Source organism: Spermophilus citellus, assembly GCF_964194105.1.
Source record: "Spermophilus citellus genome assembly, chromosome: 2".
NCBI lineage: Eukaryota > Metazoa > Chordata > Mammalia > Rodentia > Sciuridae > Spermophilus > Spermophilus citellus.
In genome coordinates, this window is record NC_138183.1 from 128,592,675 (window position 1) to 128,618,705 (window position 26,031).

Here is a 26,031-nt window from a genome sequence, read left to right on the forward strand (position 1 = left end):
ACTTTTTTCTTTTCGTACTAGGGATTTAACTCAGGGTCTAACATGCTGGGCAAGTGCATTGCCGTTGAGCTATATCCCCTACCCTTTTTATTTTTAGACAGGGTCTCATTAAATTGCCAAAGTTGGATTTCAACTTGCATACTTCCTGCCTCAGCTTTTCCAAAAACTGGGATTACAGATGTGCACCCCCTTGCCCCCTGCTAATGATGAGTTTTTAATGTGTCTTTCTTTTTTTTTTGGAAATGTTTTTGTACTTGTTCTATTTTCAAATACTGAAGAAATATTAGCTTAAATTATATTTCAATTTGGTGATAGCCTTCCTCATTCTGGCTTCTGAAAAACTGAAATTCTTCTTGATTTTCTCTTCTTTTTTAATACTGTAAAGAACACTATCATGGATGTCATATTAGATTATTTCCTTTGGCTAAGTTTCCCAAGGAGGAATGGTAGAGACAAAAGATATTCACATTTTAAGTTATTTAAGAACCAAGTTTGGGCTAGGGGGTGTAGCTCAGTGATAGAGTGCTTGCTTAGCATATACAGGATTCTGGTTTGGATCCTCAGCATTGAAAATAAAAAGAAATAAGAACCAAGGTTTTGTTTGAAAGTGCATAAAAATACAGGAATAAAAATCAAATAAAGGCCTAGAATCCCAAATTTGAATTGGAATATCAATATGAAATCAAGATATATTTTCTCTTCCAAAAAAATAAAAACAAAAACAAAAAAACAAAAACATGTTATCAGGACTGGGGTGTAGCTCAGTGGGAAAGCATATGCATTGCATGTATGAGACCTGGATTTGATCCCCAGCACTGCAAAAAATGTTCTGTAGTTCTGGTCACTGCAGAGGTGTAGAGAAACAAAGGATCAGTCTCGTATTACCGAGCATCCCTAACACCCCTCAGTGTGGTCTCTAAGTACAGATCTCCAGTAAAAGGAATTAGAGCTTCTTGAAGAAATGTCAGATTTCAAAACTAGGGGAAGGAATATACAAGATGAATTTGGAGCATCTCATCTTCTCAGAATGCAAAGGAGTTGTTAAAAACTTCTGGTGTCCTACGGAAGCAACTCAAGATGTAATTTGCAGGGGCCAAAATAGGACAATTGACCTGTCAGAAAGGCTAATATCTATAATTGATTAAAAGTACTTAAATATACTTATAGTCTGCATATTCATTTTGATATTGAAAGAAATAACTCATTGGTCACTTTTTTCATGATGCTAGGGATCACCACATTATCCTGAAAACTGGTAAATGAAGGGAATGAAGTACTTTCTGGAAGTATTCAAGTAACCAGTTACTTCATATGAAGGACCTTCCTTCCTTCGTTCCTTCATTCCTTCGTTCCTTTGTTCCTTCCTTCCTTTCTTCCTTCTTCCCTTCCTCCCTTCCTCCCTCCCCTGCCTCTTTCTCTTTCTCTTTTATTTGTTCTTTTCAGATATACATGACAGTAGAGTATATTTTGACATATTTTATGTACATGGAGTATAACTTATTCTAATTAGGATCCCATTCTTGTGGTTTTACATGATGTGTAGTTTTACTGGTGGAAATATTTTTTCCTTCTTAATATTTATTTTTTAGTTGTAGTTGGACACAATACCTTTATTTATTTTTATGTGGAGCTGAGGATCGAACCCAGGGCCTTGCACGTGCTAAGCAAGCGCTTTACCGCTAAGCCACAACCCCAGCCCATGGTGGAAATTTCTTTATAGAAGCATTCCAACTAATAAATATAGCACCCTTTGTATTCCCTAATGACATATGAATCTAGGAAATGATTATCAACAGCATACTAAAACCACCAAGAAAAGTTGGTTTTAGTGAGGAATTTTATAATAGATCAGAATAATAGCAACTTAAACCTCTGACCCTTCTTAGTATTGCTAGAAGAGAGAAAACCATTCATTACATGCCTCCTGGTGTTGGGTACTTCTGAAATTACTGTATACCATGTGTGAAGTATTCATCCCCCAAAAATCAAACCTGAATCTGATTGAGTCTCTAGATTCAGCTGCCAGATTATAGGAAGCATTGTTCACTAATGAAGTTAAAAAGACACACAAGATTGTAATTAGCAAAATCTAACCTGTGGGAAACTCTAGAATAAATGGTCTGGCTTATTTATTCATTTGTTCTTTTGCTGGGGATGGAACCCAGTGCTTAATATATGTTAAAGAAGTGCTCTGTCTCTAAGCTACACCCTTAGTCCTTGACTTTTTTCCCCTACAAATAAAACACAAGCAAAAAGAGGAGGTAAGAGAGCTAACAGATTAAGAGACTTCAGGAACATTATTAGTTAGACGCAATATATGGTCCTTGTTTGGAAACTGATTTGAACAAACTGAAGGTAAAAATATTTATGAGACAATTGGGGAAATAGTATTACTAACTGGATATTTGATAATACTAAGACAATTTTTTAGATATAATATGTGAAATGTAAAATAATTTTGTAGGTATATATTAAACTATTTACAAATGAAAATGTATAACATCTAGGTTTGCTTCAAAATAATCTAGAGAGGAAGAAAGTGTAGGAGATTAGTTAGATGTAAGATGGGCTATGAAACTTCTCAGAAGATGATGTACAATCAGTCAACAAATGCATGAAAAAATGTTCATCATCTCTAGCAATTAGATAAATGCAAATCAAAACCACTCTAAGATTTCATTTCACTCCAGTCAGAATGGCAGCTATTCATACAAATAACAATAAGTGTTGGTGAGGATGTGGGGAAAAAGGTACACTCATACACTGCTGGTGGAACTGCAAATTGGTGCAGCCAATATGGAAAGCAGGATGGAGATTTCTTGGAAAATTGGAAATGGAACCACCATATGACCCAGCTATCACTCTCCTCGGTCTATACCCAAAGGACTTAAAAACAGCATACTACAGGGACACAGCCACATGAATGTTTATAGCAGAACAATTCACAATAACTAAACTGTGGAGCCAACCTAGATGCCCTTCAATAGATGAATGGATAAAAAAATGTGGCATATATACACAATGGAATATTACTCAGCCATAAAAGAGAATAAAATCGTGGCATTTGCAGGTAAATGGATGGGTTAGAGAAGAAATGCTAAGTGAAGTTAGCCAATCTCAAAAAACCAAATGCTGAATGTTTTCTTTGATATAAAGAGGCTGATTCATAGTGGAATAGGGAGCGGGGGCATGGGAGGAATAGACGAACTCTAGATAGGGGAGAGGGATTGGAGGGGAAGGGAGGGAGCATGGGGTTATTAATGATGGTGGAATGTGATGATCATTATTATCCAAAAGTACATGTATGAAGACACAAATTGGTGTGAATATACTATGTATACAACCAGAGATATGGAAAATTGTGCTCTATATGTGTAATAAGAATTGTAATGCATTCTGCTGCCATATATAAATTAAAAAAAAGATGGGCTATGAGTTGATAATTATTGAAGTAGAATGGCAAGTGCATTAGGTTTATCATAATATTCTCTATTTGATATATTTTTGAAATTTGTTCTTACAAATGGAAAAAACTATTTTGATAAGACTTTAAGTTGCTTTTGGATACTGAAAAAAATGTATATTCTTGGGGCTAGGGTTGTGGCTCAGTGGTAGAGTGCTCACCTTGCATGATTGAGGTGCTGAGTTCGATCACGCCACTACATAAATGTAAAATAAAGATCTTGTGTCCACTTAAAACTAAAAAATATTTTAAAAATGTATATTTTTACCCAAAATATATGAGTATGCCAGTTTTCATGCTGCCTTGCCACATTGGTTATTTACATTCTTTTCAAATTTTGCCAATCTGATAAGCAATATCAGATTGGCAGATTTGTTGGTCAGAGGATTTTAATATTAAGGCATAGATTTAATTAAAGGACTTGTTGCTGTTTGCACTTCAAAGCACTCTTCATCTTTTCCAATCTCCAGAAACAATCTGCTTACTTCATGTTTTGTACAAAAGGAAAGTTGCTCTTAGCCCCATGAATCCTGGCATTGTAAAGGCAGTGTAACTGTTGTCTTAGCATCTTTCTTTTCCTTTTCCTTTTTTTTTTTTTTTGATGCTGAGAATGGAACTCAGGGCTTAGTGCATGCTATACACATGCTCTACCTCTGAACTACACCCTTAGCCCCAGCATCTTTCTTTATTGTAGTTTCCTTTCAATCAGCACAGCTTTTATTTCTGGTTTTCATACCTCGGCAGTTGTTATTCTACGTGGTGACCTGGGTAAATTCTGGATAGAAAATTGGGATGAGGCTTTAACACAGATGATGTTTGCATTTGTTATTGTTGCCTTAGTGAAAAGGTTTCTATTTCCAATTGTTTTTAGTGGTAGCAAAATCTGTTTAAAGCCCTTTTCATATGTGCCTTCCCTTGTCCTTAAGAAAAGCATGCATAGTCTCTAGATGTGAAAGCACAGTCTCCACTTTGTTTCTGAAAATGAACATGTGTGACTCCCCACACACTGAGAAGAAAATATGCTGCACTGATAATTGGTCTCAGTAGGAACCAAGAAGCCTTCTGTCGTGTTTGCTGCTGTCCAGTGGCGTTTCATATTCCACTTCTCAGATAAATTGTATCCTAAAATACATTGTGTAGCTTCAGAAATAATTATAGAGTGGCATTAAATGGAAGAAGAAAGAATACCAAAATTTAAAACAATCCCTTTTCCTTTTACTGTATTTGATTGTACATGACAACACATAAAGACACTAAAATAATTTCATTTCTTATTCTTTTCCTGTAAATAAAATAGGTACATGTTGCTTACCAACTCACTGCCTGGCAGTGAGCATGTGTGTTGCCCTGGCATCCAAGTTTACCTTTGCTGCCCTGGTTGGATAGATTGAATTCCAAATTCTGAATTCCCTGGGGGCCATTGTGATGAAGTAGAAAAAGCAGGGCAGAGGCAAAATTTGAATTTCACTCTGCCACTTAGGAGCTGTGTGATAACACTTGGACTCAAAGGAATTTAAATATATGCCTGGCACTCAGTAAATGTCAGTTGAATTTGAATCAGACAAATTTGCAGTGCATCCTACTGTGTGTTCAGGTCTATACTCGCTAGAAATACATAGCTCTTATCTAGACATGATCACCAACCGCCCCAGCCCTTCAACAGTAGTTTTCTTGGTTCTGGTGTACATTCAACTGCTTTAGCATGAGTCCTTAAAAGATAATGTGGAAGTATTCAAGTCTTTCCTTTGACAGTCTTTTGGGAGTATCCCAGCATGGGGGAGGTGAAGATTGTTGGTGATATTTTGGTGTCAGCTTTCTCAGCACTGGCAAGAAACCAACAGCTACCTTACTGAATGAGAGTCCTGACAGCATTTATTGGGAACAAAATATATATCATCTTAGCTTTTCTAGAATAACTCTGAATTGCTGAATTCATTCTTCCCGGATGTCCTGGCAGAGAGATAAAGAATTTATGAGGAGCAGAGGTGTTTGTATGCTTTGGTTTGTTTAGTGTGTGATAACATTCATCATTAATGCTGGCATGAAATTTAAGTGGTTTAGAATAAAAGGTGACAGAGTAAACTGTGCTCTGAAATGGTGAGAATGAAGTAGCTTTCTTGTAGGATGTGATGAGGAGGCCAAAGCCATTGCATTGCCAGAAGTCCCCTGTCCTCTTTTTGTCTCCATGTCCCCTTGTTCTCACCCTCAGGCAGTATTTTCTTCTGTTTCTATTGAAGCTGAGGCAGGCTGGGAGTCGTGACTTGTCCCCAGACCCTTTTTTTTTTTTTTTTTTTTTACATGATATTCTTTTATTTATTTTTTTGTTATTTTTTTTATTGGTTGTTCAAAACATTACATAGTTCTTGATATATCATATTTCACACTTTGATTCAAGTGGGTTATGAACTCCCATTTTTACCCCGTATACAGATTGCAGAGTCACATCAGTTACACTTCCACTGATTTACATATTGACATACTCATGTCTGTTGTATTCTGCTGCCTTTCCTATCCTCTACTATTCCCCCTCCCCTCCCCTCCCCTCCCCTCTTCTCTCTCTACCCCCTCTACTGTAATTCATTTCTCCCCCTTGTATTATTTTTCCCTTTCCCCTCACTTCCTCTTGTATGTAATTTTGTATAACCCTAAGGGTCTCCTTCCATTTCCAAGCAATTTCCCTTCTGTCTCCCTATCCCTCCCACCTCTCATCCCTGTTTAATGTTAGTCATCTTCTCATGCTCTTCTTCCCTACTCTGTTCTTAGTTACTTTCCTTATATCAAAGAAGACATTTGGCATTTGTTTTTTAGGGATTGGCTAGCTTCACTTAGCATAATCTGCTCTAATGCCATCCATTTCCCTCCAAATTCTATAATTTTATCATTTTTTAATGCAGAGTAATACTCCATTGTGTATAAATGCCACATTTTTTTTATCCATTCGTCTATTGAAGGGCATCTAGGTTGCTTCCACAGTCTTGCTATTGTGAATTGTACTGCTATGAACATCGATGTAGCAGTGTCCCTGTAGCATGCTCTTTTTAGGTCTTTAGGGAATAGACCCAGAAGGGGAATAGCTGGGTCAAATGGTGGTTCTATTCCCACCTTTCCAAGAAATCTCCATACTGCTTTCCAAATTGGTTGCACCAATTTGCAGTCCCACCAACAATGTACAAGTGTACCCTTTTCCCCACATCCTCGCCAGCACTTGTTGTTGTTTGACTTCCTAATGGCTGCCAATCTTACTGGAGTGAGATGATATCTTAGGGTGGTTTTGATTTGCATTTCTCTGACTGCTAGCGATGGTGAGCATTTTTTCATGTACTTGTTGATTGATTGTATGTCCTCCTCTGAGAAGTGTCTGTTCAGGTCCTTGGCCCATTTGTTGATTGGGTTATTTGTTATCTTATTGTCTAATTTTTTGAGTTCTTTGTATACTCTGGATATTAGGGCTCTATCTGAAGTGTGAGGAGTAAAGATTTGTTCCCAGGATGTAGGCTCCCTATTTACCTCTCTTATTGTTTCTTTTGCTGAGAAAAAACTTTTTAGTTTGAGCAAGTCCCATTTGTTGATTCTAGATATTAATTCTTGTGCTATGGGTGTCCTATTGAGGAATTTGGAGCCCGACCCCACAGTGTGTAGGTTGTAGCCAACTTTTTCTTCTATCAGATGCCTTGTCTCTGGTTTGATATCAAGCTCCTTGATCCATTTTGAGTTAACTTTTGTGCATGGCGAGAGAAAGGGATTCAGTTTCATTTTGTTGCATATGGATTTCCAGTTTTCCCAGCACCATGTGTTGAAGATGCTATCCTTCCTCCATTGCATGCTTTTAGCCCCTTTATCAAATATAAGAAAGTTGTATTTTTGTGGGTTGGTTTCTGTGTCCTCTATTCTGTACCATTGGTCCACCTGCCTGTTTTGGTACCAATACCATGCTGTTTTTGTTACTATTGCTCTGTAGTATAGTTTGAAGTCTGGTATCGCTATACCACCTGATTCACACTTCCTGCTTAGCATTGTTTTTGCTATTCTGGGTCTTTTATTTTTCCATATGAATTTCATGATTGCTTTCTCTATTTCTACAAGAAATGCCATTGGGATTTTGATTGGTATTGCATTAAACCTATAGAGAACTTTTGGTAATATCGCCATTTTGATGATGTTAGTTCTGCCTATCCATGAACAGGGTATATTTTTCCATCTTCTAAGATCTTCTTCAATTTCTCTCTTTAAGGTTCTGTAGTTTTCATTGTATAAGTCTTTTACCTCTTTTGTTAGGTTGATTCCCAAGTATTTTATTATTTTTGAGGATATTGTGAATGGAGTGGTTGTCCTCATTTCCATTTCAGCGGGTTTGTCGCTGATATACAGGAATGCCTTTGATTTATGCGTGTTGATTTTATATCCTGCCACTTTGCTGAATTCATTTATTAGCTCTAATAGTTTCTTTGTAGACCCTTTTGGGTCTGCTAGGTATAGAATCATGTCATCTGCAAATAGTGATAGTTTAAGTTCTTCTTTTCCTATTTTTATGCCTTTAATTTCTTTCGCCTGTCTATTTGCTCTGGCCAGTGTTTCGAGAACTATGTTGAACAGAAGTGGTGAGAGAGGGCATCCCTGTCTTGTTCCAGATTTTAGAGGGAATGCCTTCAATTTTTCTCCATTCAGAATGATGCTAGCCTGGGGCTTAGCGTAGATTGCTTTTACAATGTTGAGGTATGTTCCTGTTATCCCTATTTTTTCGAGAGTTTTGAACAAAAAGGGATGCTGTACTTGTCGAATGCTTTTTCCGCATCTATCGAGATGATCATATGGTTCTTATTTTTAAGTCTATTGTTGTGGTGAATAACATTTATTGATTTCCGTATATTGAACCAGCCTTGCATCCCAGGGATGAATCCTACTTGATCATGGTGTACAATTTTTTTAATATGATTTTGTATTCGATTCGCCAGAATTTTATTGAGGATTTTTGCGTCTAGGTTCATTAGAGATATAGGTCTGTAGTTTTCTTTCTTTGAAGCATCTTTGTCTGGTTTAGGAATCAGTGTGATGTTGGCCTCGTAGAATGAATTTGGAAGTTCTCCCTCTTTTTCTATTTCCTGAAATAGCTTGAAAAGTATTGGTATTAGTTCCTCTTTAAAGGTTTTGTAAAACTCTGCTGTATACCCATCCGGTCCTGGGCTTTTCTTAGTTGGTAATCTTTTCATGGTTTCTTCTATTTCCTCAATTGATATTGGTCTGTTTAGGTTGTCTATATCCTCCTGTCTCAATCTGGGCAGATCATATGATTTAAGAAATTTATCGATGCCTTCACTATCTTCTATTTTATTGGAGTATAAGGATTCAAAATAATTTCTGATTATCTTCTGTATTTCTGAAGTGTCTGTTGTGATATTGCCTTTTTCATCCTGTATGCTAGTAATTTGAGTTCTGTCTCTTCTTCTCTTCGTTAGCATGGCTAAGGGTCTGTCGATCTTATTTATTTTTTCAAAGAACCAACTTTTAGTTTTATCAATTTTCTCAATTGTTTCTTTTGTTTCTGTTTCATTAATTTCAGCTCTGATTTTAATTATTTCTTGCCTTCTACTACTTTTGCTGTTTTTTTGCTCTTCTTTTTCTAGGATTTTGAGATGAAGTATGAGATCATTTATTTGTTGGTTTTTTCTTTTTTTAAGGAATGAACTCCATGCAATGAATTTTCCTCTTAGAACTGCTTTCAATGTGTCCCATAGATTCTGATATGTTGTGTCTGTGTTTTCATTTATCTCTAAGAATTTTTTAATTTCCTCCTTAATGTCTTCTATAACCCATTGATCATTCAGTAACCTATTGTTCATTCTCCAAGTGATGCATGATTTTTCCTTTCTTCTTTTATCATTGATTTTCAGTTTCAATCCATTATGGTCAGATAAGATGCATGGTATTACCTCTACTCCTTTATATTGTCTAAGAGTTGCCCTGTGACATAATATATGATCTGTTTTTGAGAAGGATCCATGTGCTGCTGAGAAAAAAGTGTAACTGCTTGATGTTGGGTGGTATATTCTATATATGTCAATTAAGTCTAGGTTGTTAATTGTGTTATTGAGTTCTATAGTTTCCTTATTCAACTTTTGTTTGGAAGATCTGTCCAGTGGTGAGAGAGGTGTGTTGAAGTCTCCCATGATTATTGTATAGTGGTCTATTAGACTCTTGAACTTGAGAAGAGTTTGTTTGATGAATATAGCTGCACCATTGTTTGGGGCATATATATTTATGATTGTTATGTCTTGTTGGTGTATGTTTCCCTTGAGCAGTATGTAGTGTGCCTCTTTATCCCTTTTGATTAACTTTGGCTTGAAATCTATTTTATTTGATATGAGTATGGACACTCCTGCTTGTTTCCGAAGTCCATATGAGTGATATGATTTTTCCCAACCTTTCATCTTCAGTCTATGTATATCGTTTCCTATCAAATGCGTCTCCTGTAGGCAGCATATTGTTGGGTCATGTTTTGTGATCCATTCTACTAGCTTGTGTCTCTTAATTGGTGAGTTTAAGCCATTAACATTTAGGGTTATTATTGAGATATGGGTTATCCTTCCAGCCATATTTGTTTATTTATGTTACTGAATATGGTTTGTTTTCCTCTTTGATTATTTCCCCCCCTTTACTGTCCTACCTCCCACTGTTGGTTTTCATTGTTATTTTCCATTTCCTCTTCCTGTAATGTTTTGCTGAGGATTTTTTGGAGAGATGGTTTTCTAGCTGCAAATTCTTTTAACTTTTGTTTATCGTGGAAGGTTTTAATTTCATCTTCCATCCTGAAGCTTAATTTCGCCGGATACACAATTCTTGGTTGGAACCCATTTTCTTTCAGTGTTTGAAATATGTTATTCCAGGATCTTCTAGCTTTCAGAGTCTGTGTTGAAAGATCAGCTGTTACCCTGATTGGTTTACCCCTAAATGTGATCTGCTTCCTTTCTCTTGTAGCTTTTAAGATTCTCTCCTTATTCTGTATGTTGGGCATCTTCATTATAATGTGTTTAGGTGTGGATCTCTTATGATTATGCACATTCGGCGTCCTGTAGGCTTCTAGGATTTGGGATTCTGTTTCATTTTTCAAGTCTGGGAAGTTTTCTCGAATTATTTCATTGAATAGATTTCTCATTCCTTTGGTTTGGAGCTCTGTGCCTTCCTGTATCTCAATGACTCTTAAGTTTGGTCTTTTAATGTTATCCCATATTTCTTGGATGTTCTGCTCATGGTTTCTTAACAGTCTTGCTGTGTTCTTTTCAAGTTGAAATACTTTGTCTTCATTGTCTGATGTTCTATCTTCTAAGTGTTCTACTCTGCTGGTAGTATTCTCAATTGAGTTTTTAAGTTGGTTTATTGCTTCCTGCATTTCTAGGATTTCTGTTTGTTTGTTTCTTATAACTTCTATCTCCCTGTATAGTTGATCTTTTGCTTCCTGGATTTGTTTATGTATTTCATTGTTGAAGAGATCTTTCATTGTCTGATTTTGTTGTCTAATGTCTTCCTTGATACTCCAGATCATTTGAAGCATGTATCTCCTGAATTCTTTATCTGACATTCCATCTGCTGCAGATATTACCTCTTCTAACGTTGAGTTGACCTGCATTGCTTGTGGTCCTTTCTTTCCTTGTCTCTTCATACTGTTCGCGTTTCTTTCTGCTTACTGAGACTTTTGTGTTGTTGAATTTTCCCCCTATATATTTGTATTACTCTTGTATAGTTGCAGAGTCTCCCGCGCAGGCGCGGACAGGGGCTCTGCTCCTCCTCCAATTGGGGCACAGTGCCTACCACATCGGCAGGCTGCTGGGCCTGTTCTGCTGGTTGGTAGCAGGTGCGCCTACCTTGCAGGCGCGTGGGGCAGCTCTGCCACTCCCAGGTTGCTGGGCCTGACCTGCTGGTGGGTTGCAGGTCCGGCTACCTTGCAGGCGCAGGGGGAGGGCGCACACCTATTTGTATTTAGACAGTTACTCGAAATGGAGGACGTAATGCTTGGGATGAAAGTTGGGGGGAAGGGGAAGATAGGTGCTCTTGAAAAGAAAGAAGGAGAGGGAGATAGATAGCATAGAGGAGAATGGAAAGAGCAGTAAACCTTGGAAGGGGAGAGAGAGAGGGAAAAGGGAGAGAAAAAATTATAGTGAAATAGGAAATAAAATTAGGTCTTAAAGATCCATTTTCTTCTCTTCCCGTAGGCAAAGCTGTGCCCTCCGGGCTGAGTTTTGCCCTCAATGTGTCAACAGCAATCCTTGTAAGGCGGTTCCTGGGAGTCTCTCAATCCTGTTGGTCCAGAGCCGTTTCACTTCTACGGCTCCTTCTCCCCTTCCTCCTGCCAGCCAGCCAGGTCCTGCTCACCGGAGGCAGTTCCCCAAGGATTTGGTTACACTTTCAGCCCCACCGAGTGCTCTATTTCCCTAACTACTGAGCACTCTTGCTGTCATTCATCTAAGCCCCAGTGCTGTGGAGCTGTAGTCTGGGAGTCAATTGTTTAATTTTTCCGGACCCCTTTGGTGGGCACACCTTCGGAATCTGGCAGCTAAGACCATTGGTGTCGCTGCTGGTGGTAATAGGAGTTGGGGGTCGAGGATCCCCTCTACTTCCCTCAGCCCCTACAGTCACAACCACACTGCTGGCGGTAGGAGGAGTTGGGGGTCTGGAGTGTCCTCTGTTTTCTCCGCCCCTACCGTCACACCCTCTCAGTTCGCGGTTGGGGGATTTGGGGGTGGGGAGTCTTCTCTGCTTCCCTCTGCCCGTGCAGTCACGCCCTCGTCACTGACAGTAGGGGGAGTTGGGGGTCGAGAGTCCTTTGGCCCTTAGGGTCACGCCCACGGAGAGATTTTGAAGTTTCCCGGTTGTTTGTATCTGATGTGGGTGGGAGTCACACACCTGCTAAAGTAGATTCCGCTGGGAAGGAATCTCTTTGGCCGAACTTTGGTGACTTCCCCTCTCTGCTATGGCGGGCCCCTGGCTCCTTGCCGGAGTGTCCGAAGGGAGGGGTGGAACTGGCTTGTCTCTGGTCTGACACAATCTCTGGTTTTAGTTCCCAGTTCACTATTTCGTAAAGGGTTGGTTAGATTCCCTTCACGCTGTCTGGGGGGGGGGGGAGCCGTTCGCCGGGTGGGCGGGGCTGTTAGTAGAGCCGGGAGGGCACCGGCTGTCTGCTGGGCCAGGCGGGGACACTTCTCGCTGGGCCGGGCCGCCAGGGGCTGCCTGTAGAGCCAGGCAGCCGTGGCCGCGTGGCTAAGATCCGGGCGGGTGGGGTGGCTGTTCGCTGAGTGAGAGCAGGGCCTCCCCGGGAACGGCGAAGTGGCGTGTGCCGTCTGCGGGTTCGGGCGGGCCGCGCCGCTCGGGGCCGCCGGCCGCTTTCTGAAGCTGCTGGTGGCCGCGGGATTGTACCTCTGCACCTGCCGGGGGGCCGCCTGTAGAGTTGGGCAGCTGCGGCCGCGTGGCTATGAGCCTGGCAGACGTGGTGGCCGTTCGCAGAGCAAGAGCAGGGCCTCCCCGGGACGGCGGTATGGCGGGTGCCGTCTGCGGGTTCGGGCGGGCCGCGCCGCTCTGGGCCGCTGGTCACTTGCAGACGCGGCTGGTGGCTGCGGGACTGGACCTCCGCGCCCGTGTGGCTGGCCAAGATCCACTTGTCTGGGACAAACTGACACTTCTAATAAACCTACCAATTCCCGGCAGGTCCCCTCTTAACGGAATTTTGCTAGAAGTTCCTCAGTAGGTAGACTGCCGCTGTTCCAATGGGTCTTTCTGATCCCGTTAATGTGGAGACATTGGAATCGCTGCTTCCTCGCCGGCGGCCATGTTGGATCCCTCCCCAGACCTTTTTATATTTTATTTAGAGAGACTCTTTTAAGACTCTTTAAGCAACTCTTGCTGAGTTGCTTAGGGCCTTGCTAAGATGCTGAGGTTGGCTTTGAACTCATGGTCCTCCTGCCTCAGCTTCCTGAGCCACTGGGATTACAGGCATACAACACTGTGCCTGGCTGAGACCTCATCTCTCTCTCTCTCTCTTTTTTTTTTTTTTTTTTTTTGAGGTACTGGGGACTGAACTCAGGGGAACTCAATCATTGAACCATATTCCCAGCCCAATTTTGTATTTTATTTAGAGACAGGGTCTCACTGAGTTGCTTAGTGCCTCGCCATTGCTGAGGCTGGCTTTGAACTCGTAATCCTCCTGTCTTAGCTTCCCAAGCTGTGAGACCTCATCTTTTAATAAAAGTGTTTTAAAAAATTAAAAATAGTGAAAATAAAACATGTATTCTATTTGAGGTAGCTGATTTTATGTGATTTTTGGAGCCAGAGTGTTTCAAATATTGAGCAGTGGTCTTTAAACTATCACAACAGGCTGTGTTCTATAAATACATTCAATACTGTTTCTTCATAGATTTAGATGCATAACAACAACAATAACAAAAGAATGTCTCTGTGAATAGTAGCAAAGAGTTTTTCTAGTTGCCTGAAGGGATTGAAGTCATTTCCCAAAGGGCCACATATAGTTCAACAAACTATATTCAAACAGTCTTAGTTGAACAAGTACTCTATGCTCAGCAATATTGTCTTTTAAAGTTATAGAGGAAGTGTATGATGTCACCTTGGTCCTTAATGAAGTTAAGATTATAATTATAATAATAATTCTGAGTACTAAGTGCCAACGATTCTGTTACTGCCCTTACATGTATATTGTTTCACTTTATCCTCACAATAACCATTTTGGTATATATTCATGTGTCCATTTGACAAATGATGAAACCGAGGTTCAGAGAAATTTAATAACTTGCTAAGTAGTGGGGTCAGGACTCTTTCTAAATCTGTCTGATTTCTGAGACCATGGTTTACTATCTAAGGCATAGTTGGACAGCCAAGATGGACTTGTGGAAGTGAATACTCAGGGACAAAGCAGATGGTGGTTGGCAATGGATACAAGGCTATGAGGAATGGCTAATGTGTGAGATGTCAGAATCAAGATTCTCAAAGATCTTAGCAGACTGGAATAACAGGAGTAATGAAATTTACTGGAGATAAATGCAAAATCCCCCTTTTAAGTAAAAAAGCAGCTATTTAAGTCCTGAGGAGGGAAAAGATGGTTTAATAAACTCTATGAGGGGGAAAAAAGGACTTGACAATTAATTTTAATTATTGGCAAGTTCAGGTTCAGTTCATGCTGGAAGAGTAGATGTCATAGATGCTAATACTGTTTGATGCTATATTCATAAAAATATGGAATCCATTGAGAAATAAATGAAGGCAAGAGGATCAGAGACCTGGGAGTTCAGCCATGTGAGGAATGATTGAATGAATTAGGGGGTTTTGGTCCACAAGTGTTTAGTTCACTTTGCTGAAGGATTAGACCTATTCTACCTAATTCCAGAGGAAAGTCCTAGGCCCTGACCAATGAATGGAAGATGTGTGTGGGGAGATTTGGACTAAGCAGAAGCTGTCAGGGCTATCCCAGAATGATCTGGGCTGCCTGGTAAGGAAATGAGGCTCAGGGTTGTGGAGATCTGGATTCTGTGACTCTTAAATGCTATAGGAATTTGGAACATAGGGGGTTTAGTCAGAGAGGCCTAGAAGCAACATATAGGGCTCATTGGGAAACTGAAACATAATTTGATTTAGAAGATTGGTGAGGGAAGAACATTCTAGGAGAAGAAAATGGTATATGAGAAGAAGAAGGAAAAGGGAGTAGATATATTTAGATGCTTGATTCATTGAATAGGGGAGCGTACATGACATGAATATGACCTATGAACTAATTGGGCAGGAGAGATAATACTGAATAAAAGGAATCTAGGGTATAATATAACTCCATAACACATGAGAAGCAGGAGAACTTCTTTTTTTAAAAATTTTTATTTTTTAGGAGAACTTCTTAAGGTGCCATTTATTTTCTACCCATGTATTTGATGATATAATATTAATCCAATATGTCACCCAAATCTTGTTTTATTTGCAAGAGCCTGACTTCAACATCAGGAAGCTAATAGGTACCTCCTTTGTTCCTTCCTGAAAACCTTAGCTCTCTGAAGTGTTTGAAAGGAGACTTGTGAACCATAGAATTAAACCAACCATGTATTGCACCATGTTTGGATTTAAAAGTGAAGTAGGTAGGGGCTGGGGATATAGATTAGTGGTAGAGCACATGCCCAGCATCCTAGCATAGGGAGACCCTAAGTTCTATCCTCAAAACTGGGGGAAAAAATAGTGGTGGAAGTGAAGCAGACTGGATGCACACCTATAGTTCCAGCTACTCAGGATGCTAAAGCAGGATATCACTTGAGCCCAGGAGTTTGGGGCCGGCTTGGGGAACATAGCAAGATCCCATCTCTTGAGGAAAAAAAAAAAAAGAGCCAGGTGCTATGGTTCAGTTTTATAATCCCAGCAACTCGGGAGGCTAAGGCAGGAGGATTACAAGTTCAAGGCTGGCCTCAGCAACTTAGTGAGACCCTATCTCAAAATAAAAAAATAGAAAGGGCTGGGAATGTAGCTTAGTGGTAAAATATCCCTGGATTCAATCCCCAGCACAAACAAAAACAAAAACAAAGTGGTTGAAGAGTGGCCAAGTCATTCTCTCTTTTGTGTGGTGGTATCCTGAAAGGGCAGGTGGGACCCTCACCCCAGATTTAGTTTATACTGTGAAGACTGAGGATCCCCCATACCCCAAGAGATGATGAAAAGATGTTGCATTTTCTGGAAGTCTCTGAGGAAGCATGGTGGTCCTCTAGAGCAGGTGTGAATTGGCTTGTGGGTGCAATTCAAGGAGTAGAGCCTTGGCATCACTGGGTCTAAGGGATGGGGTTAGATGCTTAAGATTAGGGCCTTGTTAGGTTTGAATCTCCTTCTGGAATCAGAGGAGAGAGACCCAGACTTTCTTCTTAGCCTTTCAGATAACAGGCAGAATGGGAGGAAAGAGAGCTGAGCTTAAAAGCTGTGAGCATCAGACATCTGAAAGAGTCAGACTATTTCTTACAGCCTACAGGTAGAAACCATTTTTCCATTTTCCACTAGTTTAAAGAATGTATTCCACCACAGCCTATCCTCTGTGTATGCATGTGTGCCAACTGACTGAAACCAGATGTCTGCTTATTTTCCACCTTAAACTTCCCTCCAGGCCTCATTACCTGTGCATAACCAGGTACTGCCTTCCATTGAAAGTGTGGATGGTTCTGACCCTTTGGCAACTCTGCAGAATCCAATAGCTAGACTGGAGGCAAAAGAAGAAGAGGAGGAGGAGGAGGATGAGGATACTGAAGAAGAGGAGGAAGAAGATGGTGAAGACACAGATTTGGATGACTGGGAGCCAGACCCACCCCGGCCCTTTGACCCCCATGACTTGTGTAAGTGCAGTCACTGAACTCTCAAAGGAAGCCACATGCTCTTTTTCATGAGTGTGTGTGAATGTGAACATGGCTCATTTGCACTGAATCCTTCCCACATCCCACACATTGTGCCACATGCTCTGTGTGCATCATCCCACTTCATCTTCACAGCAGCCCTGGGAAGGAGTCATGACACTTGTATTTGTTTTCCAATTTTCCTGATGAGGAAACAAGCCCAAAAGAGGTTAGGCAACTGCTCTGGGTGACATGGGGTAAATGGCTGATGAGGCATCCGAGTCTGGTCACTCTTGATACCAGCCTTCTATTGTAGTTGACCTAGTCCTGGACTATTCAGCCATATCAGTTCTAACAAATTTTCTTTGTCACTTTCTTCACAAGAAGAGCTTCCCAGCCAGGTGCAGTGGTACACATCTGTAATTCCAGTGGCTCAGAATGCTGAGACAAGAGGATCATAAGTTCAAGGCTAGCCTCAACAATTTAGGAAGACCCTCAGCAATTTAGCAAGATCCTCAGCAATTAAGTGAGACCTTGTCTCAAAATAAAAAGGGCTGGGAGTGAAGCTCAAGGGTAAAGTATTCCTGGGTTCAATCCCTCGTACTAAAAAAAACAAAACAAAACAAAAAAATTAAGAGTTTCCATTACCAAATCATTGTTTTATCTGTGGATCTTCACGCACATATAGCAAAGTTATGACCTCGTTCATTTGAGTGAATGAGATTGTTCAGAGCTTTGTGGCCTTACACTACCTCTCCTGGGCCATCCATGTGGTGCTGGTAAGCTCTCTCTCTAGGGGGCCAGTGTTTAGCCCTGTACTTAATTATTACCCAACAGAAAATTTACTTGTTTAATTTTCCCTTGAACTCACAAGTTTTCAGGGTAACTCCTAAGTCAAATGCACAGAAAGCCACTTTACTAATAAATATTAATACAAAGTTGTTCTCCATTATTTGAGAATTATAGGAATTAAAAATATCTAAACCAGATTACCACATTGCTGAAGGAGGTGAAATGGTGAAACATGAATGTGAATACTGTATGGTCCAGCCACTGTTCCCCTGCTTTATGGTGATGCACATCTTATTCTGGTGGATAATGTATACATGGATGCTATTGGCAAACAAGAAATGTGACTGGCTTGGTGCTGAGTTTTTTAGAATGAGCTAGAAATGCATGCATTTTACCTGAGAGTAAAATGATGTCAAGAAACTTGACTATTCTTCAAGGTTTTTTTCTTTTGCAGGGTGTGAGGAATGTAATAATGCCCATTCTTCAGTGTGCCCCAAGCATGGCCCCTTGCATCCCATCCCCAATCGGCCTGTGCTCACTCGGGCAAGAGCAAGTCTCCCCCTGGTCCTCTACATAGACAGGTTCCTTGGAGGAGTGTTTTCAAAAAGGCGCATTCCCAAGCGTACCCAGTTTGGCCCTGTGGAGGGACCCCTTGTCAGGGGGTCTGAACTGAAAGACTGTTACATTCATCTAAAGGTAATTTATACTTTTTCCTATTTCACTCCTTTATTTAACAGTTTTTCAAGGGGCATTCATTTCTTTTGCTGAGTTTTTTGTTTTCATTTCATAACAGTCATTTGCTAGTATTTTTCTTTTTATGCTTAATTTTAAATGGAAACATTACTCCCCGCCCCAATAAAATGGAGGTCATAATTTTAGACCCCTGTGAATAATTCTGAGAAGTGTGGTTTTTAGGGTCTATAGTAATATGCTAGAATTGACATAATAAAATGCTATAGACTAGGAGGCTTCAGCAATGGAAATTTCTTTTTTCACAGCTCTGGAGTTAGAAATCTAACATTAATGTGTTGGCAGGTTTCTCCTTGACCTGCACATGACTGTCTTCTTACTGTGCACTTACAGGGTCTTTCCTCTGTACTTATGTGCATCTTTTCTAATCTCCTCTTATTAAATGGACCAGTCATATTAGATTAGGGTGTACCCTAATTATGTTATGTTCACTTCATTACCTCTTTAAAGGTTCTGTCTCCAAATGCGTCACATTCTGAAGTACTGGGGGTTTACAGGGTCCCCACATGACTTAGAGGTTGAGGGACACAAAATTCAACACAAAACAGAGAAATTGGTGTTTTTTTTTTCTTTCTTTTTTTAAAATGAACTTTGGAATGTGGCTGGGCATGGTGGTATACACATGTGATCCCAGCAACTAGGGAAGCTGAGGCAGGAGGATCTCAAGTTGGAGGATAGACTGGGCAACTTAGCAAAATCCTGCCTCAAAATAAAAAATATAAAAAAGCGTGCTGAGATATAGCTCAGTGTTATAGTGCCCCTGGGTTCAATCTCTAGTACCACAAACAAAGGAAAACAAAAACAAAATACTTTGGATACTTTTTTTTTTTTTTGATGCTGGGGATGGAACCCAGGCCCTGTGCATGCAAGGTAAGTACTTTATCAACTGAGCGATACCCCACCCCCAAAACACAGTACTTTGGAATACAGAAAATTACATTGATGTATGTAATCTGCTGTGTGCCATTAATGTTTGCAAAATAGCCCACTTTTCAATATTAAAACAGGTTCGGTTTGAATTTTTTCTGTTAAATAATTGTTCACTGGGGCTAGGCTGTTACTCAGTAGTAGAGCTCTTACCTAGCATGTGCAAAACCCTGGGTTTGATCCCCAGCATTGCAAAAACAAAAACAAAAAACAAACAAGAAACCTACCCCAAAACAACAAAAAATAAGTTTGCTGTATGTTGAAGAATATTTATTTTGATCTGCATTCTTTACTTTTAATGATTTTGCTTCTATCCAACCCTCTTTACTATCTGCTGTTTTGAATAGCTACTCTGAAGCACTAAGAAAGGGCAGTAAGAAGGGGAGAATATCTGAAATGTATTTTGGAGAAATTAGCTGCTGTTGTAGGGAGGATTTCTTTTAAACTAATGCTCAAGATCTCCAAGCAAGAATATTACCTGTCTTTAGGCTGAATATTATAAATGGATACAGTTGAATCTCCAAAGGATGCAAATTATAATGAAGTGGAGAGTATTATGCTTGATTTTTATTTACAGCATTTTTGGTTGTGCTAGTTTTGTGAGATATTAACTAAAGCTATATAGTTTTATGGTGAACTTTTAGATTTTGCCATGTAATTCTCCTATAGGTAAGAGTGGTTTCAGGAAGTATCCTTTCTTTCTCTTTATGTTTGGTAAGTCACAATTCTAGTATCTTTCTAGATACAAAGGGAAGATATATGGTTAATTTAAGGAGAAATATTTTGTATATTATTGCTAATAGTATATTGAAGGTTTTGTTTTTTGGTGTGGGTCTTTACCTTTTCTTTGGTTGCAGGTTTCTCTTGATAAAGGGGACAGAAAAGACAGGGATTTACATGAAGACCTATGGTTTGAGTTGTCTGATGAGACCCTGTGTAACTGGATGATGTTTGTACGTCCAGCCCAAAACCACCTGGAGCAGAACCTGGTGGCTTACCAATATGGCCACCATGTATATTATACAACGATAAAGAATGTGGAACCCAAGCAGGAACTGAAGGTATAGTGCTGGATCTGGAGGGCTCTCTGCTAAAAAAGAACATATCCTAATTTTTTCCTTCTAGTAAGTATGATTCTTACTAAAATGGTTCTTTACTGGTAATTTATTTACCTCTGGAGCCATCCCTAGGGGAAATTGGTTCCGGGATTCCCCTAAGATCCTTATGTAAAATGGTGTAATATTTGCATAGAACTTACGCATTCTCCCATGTATTTTAAATTATTTCTAGATTATTTATAGTACCTAATAAAATATAAGTGCAATATAAATGTTTTTATACTGTATTGTTTAGGGGCTAATGACAAGAAAAACTTTGTATATTAAGTACAGATGTAATTTTTTTGGACAGTATTTTCGATCAGCAGTTGGGGGAATCCATGGATATAGAGGGCTGACTGTACTATGTACTACAGATTGGTAATAGTCTTGTAAATAAAACAATGAGAAGTAGATGGGCTCTGTTCTCATCAAGAGCCAACAGAAAGGCATTAGGTCTGGGGATAAGAAAGTGATTGTATGGGGAGCTGACTGATATTTGTGAGGGGGTAATTAAAGATAGTATCACATAATGTCATTTATACATAACTAAAGAAGAATGTGTTGTGAAATGTGGGATTTTATAAAATAAAATTCAGATGGATGGGCAAGATTCCTTTTCTTTATCTGAATACTTCATTTTATTCAAAGAATTCTTTGACTTCTGATTTCAGAAATAAGTATTTTTGGGGTAACCCTGTTAGAATTTGTCTAAATATTGACATTTGATGACATAATGAAATTTTGGTATGATTCCAAAAGAAAAATTCTTTTTTTTTTTTCTTTTCTATGCTACTAGGGATAGAACCCAGGGCTTTACACATTAGGCAAGTGCTTGATCAATAAGCAACTCTTCCTGCCCAAGATTCCTTCCTTCCTTCTTTAGCATATATTAGGAACATGGACAAAAGAGGGGGGCCAAAGTACTCTTTAACTTCCTGAGGTAAATAACAAAATAGATGAGAAATGATTATATCAGTACATGAACACTGAATTGCATAGTGTGTCAATGTTAGAAACTGATTGCTCCTCTTTAGTGGGAGAACAAAGTCCTGGATTTTATTCAAAAGGTGCAAAACCTCTGTCTTGGAAACCATCAGCTAGATAATCCACCAGCCATGAAGAAAATATGTAAAAAGAATGTCAAAGGAGATTAACATCTCATGCCATCTATTCCAGTGCTGCACCACTGAACTAACTTACTCTAGCTCTGTTTTCTCTTGTAAAAAAGTAAGTGTAACTGTAGAGGTTAGGATGAATAGAAATAATTAAATAGGAATTTAATAGTTGAGTATAATAAAACAACCAAAACAACAGATAGAAGGAATAAGAAAATGGGGAAGTATTTGTAATACAGGGTAAAAGATTTTAAGTATGTTGACTGAGACAAAGAGTTGTATATCTTCAACTTAACTACATCCAGATGGACAAATGAACAAATACCAAGAATAGACTCTATTTAAAAAAGGAAAAGAAATGTTAAAAAAAAAAATTAACCCTTAATCCAGGTGTGGTGATGCATGCCTGTAATCCTAGTGACTTAAGAAGCTGAGGCAGGAGGACTGAAAGTTTGAGATAAGCCTGGGCAACATAATGAGATTCTATTTCAAAATAATAAGGAAAGGTGCTGGAAATGTAGCTTAGTGGTAAAGTTCATTCCCCAATAGAGCATGAGGGTTTGGTGCAGCTGGGGTTATAGCTCAAAGGTAGAGTGAGCATGTATGAGACCCTGGGTTTCATATCCAGAATGGACAAAAGAGAAAAGAAAAAAAATGTCCCCAATTAAACTATTTTTAAATGCTTAAACTTTTATTTATCTATGTGTGTGTGTGTATTTAAAACTAAAATGATTTATAATGTAGAACATGAAGACGACAGTTTGCAAATTCATTATCACTTAAAGGAAATCAATGTGCTAAGCTTTGAGAAATGAGATGTTCCAAAATATACACCAAAAATTTAAAAATGGGATTAAATTAAAACATGAAATGTTATCTAATGTAATGCAGATCAGGGGATCAAAGATGAAGGTCACACATTATTAAAAAGAAATCCAACCAAGGACAGCTGTGTCATGATCTCTCATTAGTGTCACAACAGTGCCTCTCTTTTGGTGGACTTGAACATTTTGGCAGACATCCAGTCAGCTTTAAAAAACAAAACAAAACAAAACAAAACAAAACAAAAACGGTCTTTACATGGCTACTATTATTCTTCCCACCATCTTCCAGCTTGTTTTCTCCTGCTATTTCTCGCAGCCGTATTCTCCTTTTATTCATAATGGGGATCCCAAGCACCCAGAATTGGCCTTGTACCCACCTCTGCTGGTCCAGCCACTTACCCTGCCTGCATTTTTTAAATTGATAAACATGGTTACTTTATACTTATCAAAAGAGCTATTTTAGATTTAATTAGAAATAATTTTTAAATCATATCATCCTTGTGCATGCATGAAAATGCATACTTAGGTAAAAAGTTAAGATATAAAACTGCTTTTTATGCATTGTCACTTTTTCCCCTTTCAATCACTGGTTTACATCATGATGTCTGTGATTTTGGGGGGCAGTACTGGGGATTGAACTCCGGGCTTCTTGCATCTGAGGTAAATGCTCTTCCACTGACCTACCTCCTCAGCCCTTTTTGTATTTTTATTTTGAAACAAGGTCTCACTAAGTCACATAGGCTGGCCTCAAACTTGTAATCCTCCTAAGTACCTGGGATTATAAGTATAGGCCTCATGTTTTTGCTTTTCTGTCTTCTGCCATCTTCTGTTCCATTAAGATGATATTGATGATATATTTTTTGTGTGTGTGTGGTACTTATGCATGCTGTGAAAATACTCTACCCCTGAGCCACATCCCCAGTCCTTGATATTGTTATATGTATATTTCCAGTCTTTGATATTATTATATGTATATTTACATATATATTTTGCGCCTGGGATCAAACCCAGGACCTCACATGCGGTAGGATTTTGTTCTACTACTGAGCCATATCCCAACTCCTCACAATCTTTTAAAAATAAATAGTCCAGGGCAGGGGACGTTGCTCAGTAGTAGAGTGCTTACCTGGCATGTGTCAGGCACTGGGTTCAATCCTCAGCACCACATCAAAATAAAAAAAATAAAGGTAATAAAAAAAAATATTCCACCATTGCCTCTGGGATCTTGTTCCATACCACATAACTTTTTGTATGCATGGTGGTTGGAATTGGGCCTGACACTTGTGCTGTACCACTGAGCCATACCCCTATCAAGTTTGAATATTGTGCTTTCACATTCATTTGAATTCATCTGTGTCTTTTTCCTAAATTGAATCACGGGCCCTTGGAAGCGAAGTGTTTTTTGATCAAGTCAGTAGGAAGTTTCTGACAGTTCTGACTGAATGAAGCCTTAATGAGAGGCCTGTAGAATGCTAACCAGTCTCTTAACCACTTTGAAATTTTTTCTTATTCTGAGGGAAATGGCAGTTTTTTTGGCCTTCATTTGCAGTGCTTGGCAGGTGTCAACAAGTCATGGAACCCAAAGGGGGCTTATAACTGAATGAGGTAAGAACAGTGCAGAGAGCTGGGCCAGACTTGTGCAGGAGTGTTGTGCAGGTTCTGAGTGCTGCATCATGGCAGCAATTGTAGGGTGCCAGCCAGAGTGGGAGATGCTTTCTGATTTCTGAGATGTTAAATATGAAAAAAAGGTACATCTTGGAATTGATGGATTAGTGTGTGTTTGTAATAGCAAAATATAAACCACCTGAAAGTACAACCATAGGGGCACAGTTGAGTCAATTATGGAATACAGATTCTACATAATATTACTCCACCATTCAAAATGAAGTCTGCCTTTATAAATATTCCCTTATATTTAAATTAATGTTCTATAAAAGTTACATATGATTAAGTCATTTAGTGATTAATAAGTTGAAATCCTACTGTGTTTCAGACAGTAGGAAAAAAACAAGCTTGTTTCCCTGTGTTCAGGGAACTTGCATTCTAGGGGGGAAGTGGACGGAAAGATGTAAACAAACAAATAATATCCAATAGGAGTTAAGTTTCATGGTGCAGAAAGAGCAAATAACGGGAAAGGGACCAATTTAGATGTGCTTCGTAGAAAAAGCCTTGCTTAAGAGGTGATAGGCTGAGGACTGGGAATGAGAAGAGACCAGTCCTGCAGAGGGTTATAAGAAGAGCAAAGGAGAAGAACCTTGCACTCCAGGGGGTGAGCCAACAAGGGCAAAGACTTGGATGGGAAGGCACTGGGCATGTTTGAGTTGCTGAGTGTAGGCCATCTTGGCCTAAAGGCGGGCAAAGAGGAGCTGAGGTTTCTTAGTAAGATAGAGGAGATCATGGAGCCCTTGGAGGATTATCATGAACATTTCAGGTTTATTATGAAATAAGCCATTTCTGGTAAAACAAATTCAATTGTGTTTTAAGAAGACAATTATTTTAAGAAGACTTTGGCTCCTGTGTGGATTGCAAGGAAAAAGGGAGGCTAGTTTGAAGGCAAGAGATGGTGGTGGCATGCCTCCAGGTGGAAGAAGCAGAGATGGAGAACACCTGAGGAAGTGACAGTTCTACTGAAGGATTACAGAAGCAAATGGAGAAACCAAAGATACCTTTTAGGTTTTAAGTCTGAGCACTTGGGGGGAAGGTGAGGCAATTGAAATGAGAAGATAGGTAGAGGTGGAGATATGAGTTGGGAAGCATCAAGAATTCCATTCTGGGCATGTTAAATTTAAGCTGTTTGTGAAATATCCCAAATATCAGATCAGAAATAGAATACACTTGGAGTGATCAGAGAAGGGGCATCTGGGATGAAGATATTAATTTGGGTATCATTAGTATAGAGTGGTTAGAAATTGATGTGATCAGTGGAGGGAAAAATAAGAAGGCTCAGGACTTGAATTAAGCTTTGAGGAGCACTAATATTGGGAGGTTAGGTGGAAGAGGAGCCAGCTAAGGTGAGTGAGCAGAAGCAGCCATTGGGGTAGGAGAGAAACAGCTATCATTGGTGTAGGAGAGAAGAGCCCTGGGAGAATGTGGAAGTGTTTGGTACAGTCCCATTTGTGATCACAGTGTGAGCTATTTGGTGGCAGCCACTATGATTGCAGCTGTATTCAAATCTGTGTTTAAATATAGCTTTATTATTATTATTATTATTATTATTATTATTATTATTTTACAAATCAGAAGAGGCTGTTTTATCTAGATGAAGAGACTATGAATAAAGTTTTTATGGAGTTATTCTAATTTAAAAAAAAACACAAAATTTTTAAAAAGGGAAAAAAAAACAAGCAATGTGTCTTGACTTCCTGACAGATGATCTGCCAGATGGGTGTTGGGGAGCCAGGCTCACAGTGTGATTTTTTTTTTTTAAATGGGCTGTGAAAAAGCCTGAATTGTTTCATTTAACAGGAGAAATAATGTAAGCATGCAAAGCACATCTGGTGATGTTCCTTAATTCTTGATGTCCTTGGTTCTTGCAGGTGTGGTATGCTGCATCCTATGCTGAGTTTGTGAACCAGAAAATTCATGACATTTCTGAGGAAGAAAGGAAAGGTGGTTGGACTTTTATATTGTATATTTTCTACATGAATTCTAAGTTGTATATGTTACATCTTCATGCAACCTCTAATTTTTTCATTTCAGTGTATTTCAGAAGAT

The 26,031-nt window shown here is 39.3% G+C and overlaps 1 protein-coding gene across 1 annotated transcript in view; it reads left to right on the forward strand.

Moving 5' to 3' along the window:
• The window catches only part of PRDM10 (PR/SET domain 10), a 118,212-nt gene that overhangs the window by 52,349 nt on the left and 39,832 nt on the right, over nucleotides 1-26,031 (forward strand). Inside the window, exons 7-10 of the mRNA XM_081280058.1 lie at nucleotides 16,587-16,812; nucleotides 18,056-18,297; nucleotides 20,136-20,339; nucleotides 25,854-25,926. Coding sequence (XP_081136184.1) covers nucleotides 16,587-16,812; nucleotides 18,056-18,297; nucleotides 20,136-20,339; nucleotides 25,854-25,926 — 745 coding nt within the window. The remainder of the gene's footprint in view (nucleotides 1-16,586; nucleotides 16,813-18,055; nucleotides 18,298-20,135; nucleotides 20,340-25,853; nucleotides 25,927-26,031) is intronic.